The sequence below is a fragment of the Rutilus rutilus genome (genome assembly GCF_951802725.1).
Source record: "Rutilus rutilus genome assembly, chromosome: 1".
Classification (NCBI taxonomy): domain Eukaryota; kingdom Metazoa; phylum Chordata; class Actinopteri; order Cypriniformes; family Leuciscidae; genus Rutilus; species Rutilus rutilus.
The window spans coordinates 69,021,551-69,034,725 of NC_140209.1; the positions used below are offsets into that span (position 1 = coordinate 69,021,551).

The window sequence follows — 13,175 nt, forward strand, 5'->3', positions numbered from 1 at the left end:
TTGTTAGCAACAAGACACATAACAGCTTAATATAAATCTCAGGAGTGGGGTAATAGTGATGTATTTTAGGTCGTAGAACAAAACGTGAAAGTGTCTTGAGCTTGTGTTCACCACTGACCTTATTTCAGCCATTTAACCAAAATCCCATTTAAAAAACCCTTGACTTTGAGAAGCGTTTTGGCCTAAAAAATTACGTCATTTCTGCACCACCCCATTAGACGTCCAGAGAGGAGGAGCTGGACGTCATTGACAACTTGATTTATTTTGGAAACATGGACACTTTATTCCCCTTCTTTGGACTTTTTAATGTCCAAATGTGTTACATTTTATGTTATGTCTCTGGTGGCACCCACTGTGTCGATCTGTTGCTCCTCCCACCACAATATATTACATCCATACATGAAGGTTTACAATTTTTACATGAACCATTTCAAATGCACGTTTACTAATACCAAACTTTATGGTTTTGTTGACAGAAGACGCTATAATTAGAGACTCTTTGACTCTTATTTATTTAAAAGAGTTTATTTATTTATTTATTCCATTCTATTTTTTTATTCCCCATTTATAGCCTATTCAGTAGAATGTATGTTGGAGGACCATCACAATAAAGTGTTAGCAGATATTAAGCAGACTGTCTACTCTAATGACTGATATGGAGTTGCAAAGTTACTTAATCAACAGAATGTTAAATAGTAGCTAGTAGTTTGGTAAATAGTTTGCAAAATTCTAAATTGTAGCATTTTTGTTTGTGTATGGTCTCGCATTTATATGGCCCTGCTGTAATTTATTTCCTCGTTTCAAACCCGGAAGTGTGAAAATAGTCCATTCGAGGAGGAGCTGCTGGATGTTTACCTGTGACATTTACCTGTCTCACAGTGAAATCGAAATCTGTCGATGGACTGTAAAGACGTCATTTCGGAAGATAGAAAATCAGCAATCGCTTCACATATGACAGTAAGTTCATTAAACTTTTCATAGCTGTAATATCGATAGAATATTTGCGTCTAAACAGACCTTATGCCGAACTAAAACTCGAATACATGATAAAGTTGAAAGTTACTTTCGTTATCTAGGCCTACTTCACGACACGTCAACTGTAACACTCATAAAATGGCCGAAAATGGTTAAACTTGCACTTACTTTTTCCTTTAACATGAGATTATTATTTTAATTTTGAAATCTTCGGTTGACTTTAAATATGTATTTCACTGATTCTTGAGAGTCGGGACAAAACATGTCCCACATAGAAAAGTCTAATTTATAGCAAAAATTAAGAAATTCATCATGATTGACATACTTACAAACTTAAATCTAAAGGAATTCTATATACCTATTTGATTTTTAGAATAACCCTTTTTATCTTTTTGGGGAAAATTTGTTTAAATGTATGGTCTGTGGTTAGAAGGTCCATGTTATTGCACTTGTCCTCAGCAAGAGGTCACAATATTAACCATCCCAAAAAAACTTTTAAAAAGCTCTACAATTATGAAAACATATATATCAAATAAAAAATAAGGGGTATAAATATAAAAAAACAATGCATGGAGTGAACATCAAACAATATTTTCTATAAAAATCTGCCTATTAAAGTTGTGTCCTCAGTTTCTGTCAACTCCGTCAGATTTTTTCATAAAGCTCTTTAAATCAGGAAATAGCATGGTCAGCTATATCCCTGAGGACCCCTTTTCATCTCCCTGCCTGTGGTGAATGCAGCACTACCACACATTCTCTGGTACATTTTACATTTTTTTATATTTTAGACAAACAATGTCAATATTCCTATGGTCACAGCTGCACCATGTCAATACCATCTTTCTGTTAAGATACTTTTTTTTAAACCATAGTGGATTGAATTTAAGCATTTTAGTGAGGTTATTGGGACATCTAGCAACTGAGGATAAACTACCTAGCTGCAGTGTACAATACATGTTTTGGCAGGAAAATACATGCCCTTACGTCAACTCCGTCAGACGTCAACTCCATCAGGTTCTATGTCTGACGGAGTTGACCTGTAAGCTGACGGAGTTGACAAATCCACCAATAACCTCTTAATGTGCGAATATAATATTATTTGTGAATATAGTGAAGGGTTAAACTGTTATTTCAGGGTTTTATTTACACATAAATGCACATACATAGCATGCATTACATTATTTAACCGTACGCATCTGACTTGTAGAGAACGGGCAGGCAGTGGTCTGCTTATTATTGTGTAACGTGTAACTTTGCCAGCACTTTAATATATTTATATATGTAGAGACAGAGATAGAGAAATGAGAAGCCAGTGTAGGGCTGGGCGATATGGCCCAAAAAAAATATCCCGATAATTTTTTTTAATATCAGTCGATATCGATAATTATCACGATAAATGTCAAATCTTTATTTCTTTAAAGTTTAAAGGCAGATTTTTGCTCCTAAGTGAAAGATGTAGAAAACAGAGTGTTAATTGTGGTTTTAAACTACTCTTTATTGTCAGAACATATCATGAAAAACAGGTGAACATTTCACAAATCTGAGGTAAAACATTCAAACATTTTTTGTCAACACCGTCAGTTTTTCCGTCAACACCGTCAGTTTTTCATCAACACCGTCAGATCTTCGTATGTTTTTGTAAATTTTTTTGGGGAAAAAAATATTCTTCCTTCAGTTTATGTTGTTTTTGTAATAAAGGACCATCTGATCTACATCCTCTTATGTTTTATTTATTTAAGGAATTTGTTTTTACAATATTGAAATTAAAATCAAAGTTTGAAAATGCAAATATTTAGAAATCTGAGTTTTCAGAAGAGTGTGAAATCACAATTTAAGTTTATATATTGTATTTTTTTTTACATATCAGAGTAACTAAACACTATTACAATATACTTCAGAACTTTAGATTCTTGTTTGATTTGAAGAATTAAAATTGTATACTTTTTAGTGTGTCTGACGGAGTTGACACAAATCCAGTTCTGAAGGGAAACATGTTTATTTGTTAAAAATGTGTTTTTATTTAGAACCTGTTCCTTTACGTGGTTAAATAGCTAAGACCTTTCTCTGCAGAAACATATAACTCTAATTGATATAGTGTGTATTTTTTTAAAAAGTTTTTTAAAACGTGTTTTGTCCTGACTCTCAAGAATCAGTGATTTAATTATTTTGTTATAATATTGTAATGTGTGTTCAGTGACGCAGTAAGACTGGGGAAAGAAACTGTGGTCGCAGGATAAACACATAACAATAACATCATATTTGCTTAATGCGAGACGAAAAACACGACTGTGAAAAACACCTGTAAGAGTTCAGCAGTGTCATTAAAGTGAAGGTGAATCCAGTGTTTAACGAGGCTGCTGTGTTTGAAAGTGTGGCCGACATGTTGCTCTACAAACAAACACTATTAACTGGAAAAAAACTGTTGACGTTAAGTTAAAATGAATTTAATGCCATTTAAATAAAACAAGTAAAAATTTAATTGTGTTTTGTGCATGTCCTCTGTGTCCACATACAGGCCTTTACATAAAGTCTCACATCAAGGAGGAAGAGGAGAAACGTACATTTAAAATGAGTGTGTGTGAGGAGAGAGAGGAGGCGGCGTATGTTCACACCCAGAGAGCAGCATCTCCAGTAACCAGCTGTGTGTCCATGAAGAGTAACATCTCCATGCCTGAGCCCCCTAAATTCAGTGATGGACCATCTCCAGGATCCAGCTGTGTGTCCATGAAGAGTAACAACTCCATGCCTGAGCCCCCTAAATTCAGTGATGGACCATCTCCAGGATCCAGCTGTGTGTCCATGAAGAGTAACAACTCCATGCCTGAGCCCCCTAAATTCAGTGATGGACCATCTCCAGGATCCAGCTGTGTGTCCATGAAGAGTAACAACTCCATGCCTGAGCCCCCTAAATTCAGTGATGGACCATCTCCAGGATCCAGCTGTGTGTCCATGAAGAGTAACAACTCCATGCCTGAGCCCCCTAAATTCAGTGATGGACCATCTCCAGGATTCAGCTGTGTGTCTATGAAGAGTAACAACTCCATGCCTGAGCCCCTTAAATTCAGTGATGCTGTGATCTCTGACCCTGTGTGAGTATCATGAAGTTCAGGGCTGTCTGGGCAGTCAAGATATTATATTGGCCATCACCTCTAAAAACTGTTAATAACACGCATACAGACCAAAAAATAGGCTAGTAGTTATGATTCTTACTCCAAAAAAAAAAAAAAAAAAAAAAAAAAAAAGTATATATGATATATAAAACTGTATATATAATACAAAAAATATAGAAAATTATATATATAACTGACAAAAAGAAACAACATTGAAAGTCATATTATAACAATGAATTGACTAATTCACCGTTAATAAATTTACATTTAATTTTACATTATTTTACTTTAATACATAGATTTAATGCTCTGTTTGTAATTATAATTTAGAAATGATACTTTTGTGTGCAGAGGGTTTATAGAATGTTTCTAATTGTATTACTAGGGCTGCTTGATTACAAAAATCACAATCACGATTATTTTGCTCAATATTGAAATCATGATTATTTAACACGATTATAGGTGGGTGATATGATTAAAGTCTTATTTCATGATATGAGTCATTTTAACCCTTTCATGCATGAATTATAACCTCAGTCAGGATTTTTTTCCTATGTGTTTTTATTGCTCTTAGGGCATGAAAAACAAGAATTGATATTTTTTTTTTTTTTTTAAAGAGATCTTCAGATGTCCACCTGAGTGGACAGCATGCGGTTATGGTTTAAACTTAAGATATACTATATTAAATATAAGACAATAATCAAACAGATAAAGTATGTGAATTTAACAAACTAATCAATACAATTATATCAAATCATGTGAAAACTATAAAATATATACAAAAAATATAAATGCAAAATAGTCAAGTCAAGTCAAGTCATTTTCATTTATATAGCGCTTTTAACAATGTAGATTGTCTCAAAGCAGCTTCACAGAGATAAATGTATAATATAACGTAAGATTGTTTTGGCTTTATAGCGGTTCTTTAATAAAGTTATTTTCCAGCTAAAGTTAGTTTTGATTGATTCGCTTCCGTCGCAACGATCATTTGTTTTTAAATTAGGGCCGCCAAGACGACACCATTCTCTCTACACAGACTTTAAACGCGAACCTGTGAGAAACGCTGATGGCGTTCAGATGCGCATTAAGAACGGGTTCTATAGTTATGTGCGTTTGAATATATGTGTGCAGGTTTGGAATTCCCTACAAACCAAACCTAAACAAATTACTGGTGTTTCCTTATAGTTTTGATTCAGAATTTTATTTTATTTTATCAATTCGGGGTAGATACGCAAATTGAGTTTTCCCGACGACGCGTTATCTGTAGAGTGGGAAAGGGATCCTCCATAGGGAGAGACTAGTTGGCCCTTCAGCACTGCGTTGTCATCGGGTCCAGGCGAAGGTCCTTCATCAGATCTGGAAACGGCCTGGATCCGGCAGGCTGCGGGAAAACCTTGGGATAAACAAAGACACTAAAATTAGCGTAGATGCCATTCTTCTCATGATGTAACAAGTACATCAGGATTTATGGGAAGTGTTCCCGGTTCCAGCTGACCTAATCTATGCAGCCTAATATTGAATTATAGAAGTCTATAATGTATTATGTGAACGCTATGTCAAAGAGATGTGTCTTTAATCTAGATTTGAACTGACAGAGTGTGTCTGCTTCCCGGACAATGGTAGGAAGACTGTTCCAAAGTTTTGGTGCTAAATAGGAAAAGGATCTACCGCCAGCAGTCGATTTAGATATTCTAGGTATTATCAACTGGCCGGAATTTTGAGATCGCAATAGACGTGAAGGAGTATAATGCGTTAAGAGCTCGCTCAAGTACTGCGGAGCTAAACCATTTAGTGCTTTGTAAGTAATCAGCAATATTTTAAAATTGATGCGATGTTTAATAGGGAGCCAGTACAGTTTTGACAGAACCGGGCTAATATGGTCATACTTCCTGGTTCTGGTAAGAACTCGAGCTGCTGCGTTTTGAACCAGCTGTAGTTTGTTTATTAAGCGTGCAGGGCAACCACCCAGTAGAGCATTACAATAATCTAGCCTTGAGGTCATGAACGCATGGACTAATTGTTCCGCATTTGTCAATGAGAGCATATGACGTAATTTAGATATATTTTTAAGATGGAAAAATGCGGTTTTACAGATACTAGACACGTGACTTTCAAATGAAAGATTGGTATCAAAGAGCACACCCAGGTTCCTAACCGACGACGAAGACTTAACAGAGCAGCCATCAAGTGTTAGACAGTATTCTAGGTTATTACGTGAGGAAGTTTTTTGTCCAATAATTAGAATCTCTGTTTTTTCAGAATTTAGAAGTAGGAAATTACGAGTCATCCAGTTTTTTATATCAGCTATGCATTCTGTTAATTTAGTGAATTGGTAAGTTTCGTTAGGTTTTGAAGAAATATAGAGCTGAGTATCGTCGGCATAACAGTGAAAGCTAATGCCATGTTTCCTAATGATATCTCCTAAGGGTAGCATGTACAGAGTGAACAGCAGCGGTCCTAGTACTGAGCCTTGTGGTACGCCATACTGAACTTGTGATTGATAAGACATCTCTTCATTTACTGCTACAAACTGATAACGGTCAGATAAGTATGATTTAAACCATGCTAGTGCAATTCCACTAATGCCAACATAGTTTTCTAGTCTATTTAAAAGAATGTTGTGGTCAATGGTGTCAAACGCAGCACTAAGATCGAGTAACACTAATAGAGAGACACAACCACGATCGGATGATAAGAGCAAATCATTTGTTAGTCTAACGAGAGCAGTCTCGGTACTATGGTATGGTCTAAATCCGGACTGAAAATCCTCGCAGATATCATTTCTTTCTAGAAAGGAACATAGTTGTGAAGATACTGCCTTTTCTAGTATCTTTGACAGAAAGGGTAGATTCGAGATCGGCCTGTAATTGACTAATTCTGAAGGATCAAGTTGCATTTTTTTAACAAGCGGTTTAATCAAAGCCAGCTTAAAGTTTTTTGGTACGTATCCTAGAGACAAAGAGGAATTAATGATATTAAGAAGAGGATCTATGACCTCTGGAAGCATCTCTTTCAGTAGCTTAGTCGGTATAGGGTCTAGCATACATGTTGTAGATTTAGATGATTTAACGAGTTTAGTAAATTCTTCCTCTCCTATAGCAATGAATGAATCAAATATTTCCTCAGGGAGACTACAATGCACTGCCTGATGCGATACTGTAGTAGACGGTTGCATAGTTATAATTTTGTCCCTGATATTATCAATCTTATAAGTGAAGAAGTTCATAAAGTCATTACTGCTGTGCTGCTTGGAAACTTCTGTGTTTGAAGCTTTCTTTTTCGTTAGTTTAGCCACTGTTTCAAATAAATACCTAGGATTATGTTTATTTTCTTCTAATAGGTTTGAAAAATAAGCAGATCTAGCAGCTTTTAAAGCCTCTCTGTAAGCAATCGAGCTCTCTTTCCATGAAATGCGAAATACCTCTAGTTTTGTTTTCTTCCAGTTGCGCTCCATTTTTCTGGCTGCTCTCTTAAGGGCCTGAGTGTGCTCGTTGTACCACGGCGTTGGATTATTTTCTTTAATCTTCTTTAAGCGCAAAGGAGCAACTGTGTCTAAAGTGCTGGAAAAGAGAGAGTTAAAAGTTTCTGTTGCAATATCAAGTTTTTCTAAGCTATCTGAGATGCTGAGATGATGAAACTGATCAGGAAGATTATTAATAAAGCAATCTTTAGTAGCAGAAGTGATAGGTCTAACATATTTGTAACACGGAGTCGGCTTTGCAGCCTTGGCTAAATGTAATTTACACGAGACTAGATAATGATCTGAGATGTCATCGCTCTGCTGCAGAATTTCAACGGCATCAACATCTATTCCGTGTGATAATATTAGATCTAGAGTATGATTACGACGATGAGTAGGTCCTGACACGTGTTGTCTAACTCCAATTGAGTTTACAATGTCTTTAAATGCCAAACCCAATGCATCTTTTTCATTATCGATGTGTATATTAAAATCACCAACAATTAGTACTTTATCTGCAGCCAGTACTAACTCTGATAGAAAGTCCGCAAATTCTTTGATAAAGTCTGTATGGTGCCCTGGTGGCCTGTATACAGTAGCCAGCACACATCTCAAACGTGATTTATCATTTTTACTATATATTTTTACATTAAGCACTAACACTTCAAAAGAATTATATTCGAAACTTGATTTCTTAGTGGTTTTGAAAATATTACTATAAATTACAGCAACACCACCCCCTTTGCGTTTCAGACGGGGTTCATGTTTATAACAGTAATCTTGCGGGGTGGACTCATTTAAAGTAATGTAATCGCTTGGTTTTAGCCAGGTTTCTGTCAAACACAGCACATCTAGGTTATTATCTGAAATCATATCATTAACAATGAGTGCTTTTGAAGTAAGCGATCGAATATTCAGCAACCCAAGCTTTAGCATTTGCTCATCTGTATTATAGCTGTTTTTTATTTGTTGAACATCAATTAAATTTTTAACCTTAGATAGGTTTAAACATTTTTTGGATTTCCAAAATCGGGGAACAGACACAGTCTCTATATGATGATAGCTAGGTGAAAGAGGCTCTATGTGATGGGATTTATCTGACCTGGGTGACGCGAGGCCGCTAGCAGACGGTTGGTTTAGCCAGTCTGTCTGCTTCCTGACCTGGTGCCCAATTTGTCATGTTTGAGCTCTAAGACTATGAGCCATATTACTAGATAGAAGAGCAGCACCATCCCAGGAGGGGTGAATACCATCTCTTTTCAACAGGTCAGGTTTGCCCCAAAAACTTTTCCAATTGTCTATGAATTCTATATTATTACACGGACACCACTCAGACAGCCAGCGATTCAGTGAACACAATCTACTAACTATCTCATCACTCCTGCGAACAGGAAGGGGGCCAGAGCAAATTACAGTGCCTGACATCGTACTTGCAAGTTCACACACCTCTTTAATATTAATTTTGGTGATCTCCGACTGGCGGAGTCGAACATCATTAGTGCCGACATGAATAATGATCTTAGAGAATTTACGATTAGCATTAGCCAGCACTTTTAAATTTGCTTTGATGTCAGGCGCTCTGGCTCCCGGCAAACATGTGACTATGTTCGCTGGTGTCTCTATTTTCACGTTCCGTGTGATCGAATCACCAATTACTAGGGCACAATCAACAGAATTCTCAGTGGGTGTTTCACTGAGCGGGGCAAATCGATTTGTTATGGTAATCGGAACGGAAGAGTGGTTTTTAGATCCGCGACTAGAGCGATCCCTCACTGTCACCCATTTGCCCGGCTGCTCAGGCACTACTTCAGCTGGAACCGAATCATGTAAAGAGTTCACTATGCTAGGCGCATCCAAAATAGTATCTAAAGCTCTAGCACTCTTACTATCCTCAATTAAAGTTTGGATGCGTGTCTCTAATTCTGAAATCTTCTCTGTCAGCCTAACTGTCTCCTTACATTTATCACATATAAATCCTACATTGCCAACAGAGAAGTCTATGCTAAACATGTGACATGAAGTGCAGGTGACAATAACAGGACAAGACATTACTCACCGTGTTTGTTGACTGATTATTACTTACCTGAGCTTTTATGAACTCAAAGGCGCGAGCGCGCGAGAGAAAAAATAAATAAATAAAACAGCTGAGCGCACGGGTGGCGCGTTAACAGGCTAGCAGTAGCGAATTAGCGTGTTGTGTTAGTAGTAACGGAAGCTAGCGATGTCAATCTGAGATGTTGGGTAAGCTGTATTTAGTATAAACAACTACAAATTGTAGTAAATGATGGTTCAAAACAAAGAAATACGAGGCTAAGACGGAGCTTACAGCACCGAGGCAAACACACTCACAGCAGGCAGCGAGGCAGACAGGAGCAATCGATCAAAGATGTTTGTCTCCTGATCTTGAAGCTGGAGCGACGTGACTCAAGCGGCTGAGAAACATCAGCAAGTCTTTATCCTTCTTCACAGACTCCTGTAGTGAGAAGAAAAATCACTCATGCTGAATTTGATCTAGAATTCTGATTCCATCCCATCATAATGACATCATCTGGTAGTTTCCTCTCATTTGAAGTGGCGTAATGAAAGTGAGGCTCTTGTGACATCATCACGACACTCACCATGGCAACAAAATGGAGGAGGTTCACGCCTGGTTTGTTGGCTTTGATGTCGGTCAATTTGAGCAAAGAAGAAATCCTGAATCCAGCAGCATTCCCAGCGTAACCACCCTGCCAGATTTAATAGTGATTTATTCACTTACATTTTTACTTTTTAATTAATAAATTGTAGGGGTGTAACAGTACACACACATGACGGTTCGGTACGTACCTCGTTATTGAAGTAATGGTTCGGTACAGCAGGGGGGAGTAAACTAAACACAAAATTGCTTCTTTTTCTTTTGCTGATCCTTCACAGTTCATCTCCAACCCTAATCAAACACATGTGAGTCCTGTGGAAAAGTGTTTAAAGTGTTGAAGCCTGACGTGATCTGAAAACCTCTCAGCGCTTGACTTCAACATTCTCTCGTTCCCTCACTGCCGCTGTGGGCCGACTGAACTGATCAGGTCAAATAAGCTTTAAAGTGTTGTTGTGGAGGCGGTCAGATGTAGATATCTGTCGCAGTGTGATATAAAATATGAGCGGAAGTGGAAAACAAGTCATTTTGGCAGCTTGGTTTCAACAAATGCTGTTCAGTTAGGATGCTTGTTTCAGGTCTGAAACTTGTGATATGTGTTTATAGTGCAATGACCTCTTATAAGTCAAAAGACCAAAGCGAATGTGAATCCTCATGTCATGACCTCTTTAACACTGAGAATTTTGCCGTGTTTGTTACCAAAGGCCCCTGTGGCACATTGTTGGCTAGCAATGCTTTCTGAACATTGTAATAATATGAGACTGAAACATTGTTTTCTTTGTGACAGACTTGTTAGCAATAATGACATTTAGTTATGACCTTCTTTTATTCCCAGGTTTCCTGCAGTTTGACTAATTCGTTCTCCTCAACCTCATCATCACCATATACTCGTGTGATGGATATTAACATAAAACTGTTTGTGATAGAGTTGAATTGTACACATCAGAGCCTATGTGTCCCACATTTCCATGATTCACATCAATTTATGTCCATTTTATTTATTAATTTGCATTTTTACTGTTGAATACATAATTTATAACATCTATCTTTATTTAATTTTTAATGTAAATGCAGTATTGAGTATCTAGTACACAGGTGATCATATCCACATGGTATTGGGGATAGGGTGGGGGATCGGGGTTGGTGTTGGCGTTTGGTGAAAGGGTGACTTTTATGTTTTTACAAAAGCTCAACATTCACTATTTACTTACAGTATATATTTACTATCTACTATATAGTAAGTCGCATCAGCCAGGAAAAAGAAAGACCTCCCTGTTTGAGAACATTTCTACAACTTCCAATGTATGTATGGTGTTTTAAAGGAAAAGAAAAAAATGACATATCACAATTTGTTTTCCTCAATTCATTTCATTATTATATGTAATATCTTAATTCAGAAGGTGAGATGCTTGGAGTGTGATATATATATTCAGTCGATGTACATGTACAGTGACTTCCATTCAAACTCTTTTCTCTTCACATTTCTTGGGTGGAAAGTTTGGCTCGTGTTTGACCAGAGCAAACAAAGCTTAAATGCCACAGCCGACGCTGTAGAAGAAGTCGAGAGATACGAACATTCAAAGAGCCGGAGATCCACTAGAATACTGGAAAATACAGGAACACGTGTCCCACATCTGGACACTTTGGCATTGCAGTTTCTTTGTACACCGGCCTCCTCTGTACCGTGTGAAAGATTGTCCAGACGGGAAGAACTGTAAAAGTGGAGAAATAGACCCAATCGCCCAAAACACTGACAAACAGCTCTTATTTCTCAATACAAATCACTCCAAACTTCTTCATCACCTTTCTGTCGTTCCCACAGTCACACAAGCACTGTCACAGCCAAGTCTCATAAGCAGATTTAATAACCAGATGATCACATCACACAATGTCCTTATTCACATTTTAGTCCCACACCTTATCTTGATTAATTAATGATTTTCATTCATTAAAATGTATTCAATTGCGCGTTCAATACCCAGTCATACAAGTAATATGAAGAAGTATATGTATATTTCTTATGTGTAGCTTTTAGCTGCTTTATTTTTTACTGTTTACTGTTTACAACACTCTTGAAGCTTTAAATCTGTTCTGGGAACAGTATCTGAGCCTTTATGAGGCTTCATTTCTCCATCTCTACACTGTGAGCCTGCAGCATTAGATCCAGTGATGTCCGAAAGATTATAAACACACATTGTGCACTAAATGTTTTGAACTATTGTTTGTTTGTTTTTTTACACGCGCACGCACGCACGCACACACACACACCAGCAATCAACATATGAAACTCAACAATGGTGACAATATTGCGTCATGAATTAATTATGCAGATGAAATGTCTTTTTTCTTTATTTGCTTTTATTTCTGCTGTTGTTTTTATACATACAGTACCAGTCAAAAGTTTGGAAACGTTACTATTTTTAATGTTTTTGAAAGAAGTCTCTTATGCTCATCAAGCCTGCAGTTAAAAAAAAAAAAAAAACAGTAATATTATGAAATATTATTACAATTTAAAATAATGGTTCTCTTTTTTAATAAATTTTAAAATGTACTTTATTTTTGTGATGCAAAGCTGAATTTTCATCAGCAAGTACTCCAGTCTTTGGTGTCTTATGATCCTTCAGAAATCATTCTAATATGATGATTTGATACTCAGTTATTATCAATGATGGAAACAGTTGTGCTGTTTAATATATTTTTTTGGAATACTTTTTTCAGGATTCATTGATGAGTAAAACGTTAACAGCATTTATTCATAAAAACAGCATTTATTCAAAATAAAAACATTTCTAACAATATAAATCGTTACCATCACCTTTTATCAATTTAACGCATCCTTGTTGAATTAAAGTACTAATTTCTTTAAAAAAAATAGTTATTGTTCCCAAACTTTTGAACGGTAGTGCATATTGTTACAAAAGATTTCTATTCTAAATAAATACAGTTCTTTTTAACTTTTTATTCATCAAATAATCCTGAAAAAAGTATCTCAGGTTAT

The 13,175-nt window shown here is 36.5% G+C and overlaps 1 protein-coding gene across 1 annotated transcript; it reads left to right on the forward strand.

Annotated features, from left to right (window-relative positions):
- Nucleotides 1–851: 851 nt before the first annotated feature.
- On the forward strand, nucleotides 852–12,637 carry LOC311296357 (uncharacterized protein). The gene is made up of 3 exons (XM_084418060.1): nucleotides 852–957; nucleotides 3,491–4,064; nucleotides 11,675–12,637. Exons 2-3 carry the CDS (start codon nucleotides 3,544–3,546, stop codon nucleotides 11,688–11,690), a joined length of 537 nt encoding a protein of 178 aa, XP_084274186.1. The 5' UTR covers nucleotides 852–957; nucleotides 3,491–3,543; the 3' UTR covers nucleotides 11,691–12,637.
- The last annotated feature ends 538 nt before the right edge of the window (nucleotides 12,638–13,175 follow it).

Excerpts from the sequence above, each read along its gene's own strand:
- LOC311296357 (XM_084418060.1), top strand. The coding sequence starts at position 3,544 with ATGAGTGTGTGTGAGGAGAGAGAGGAGGCGGCGTATGTTCACACCCAG.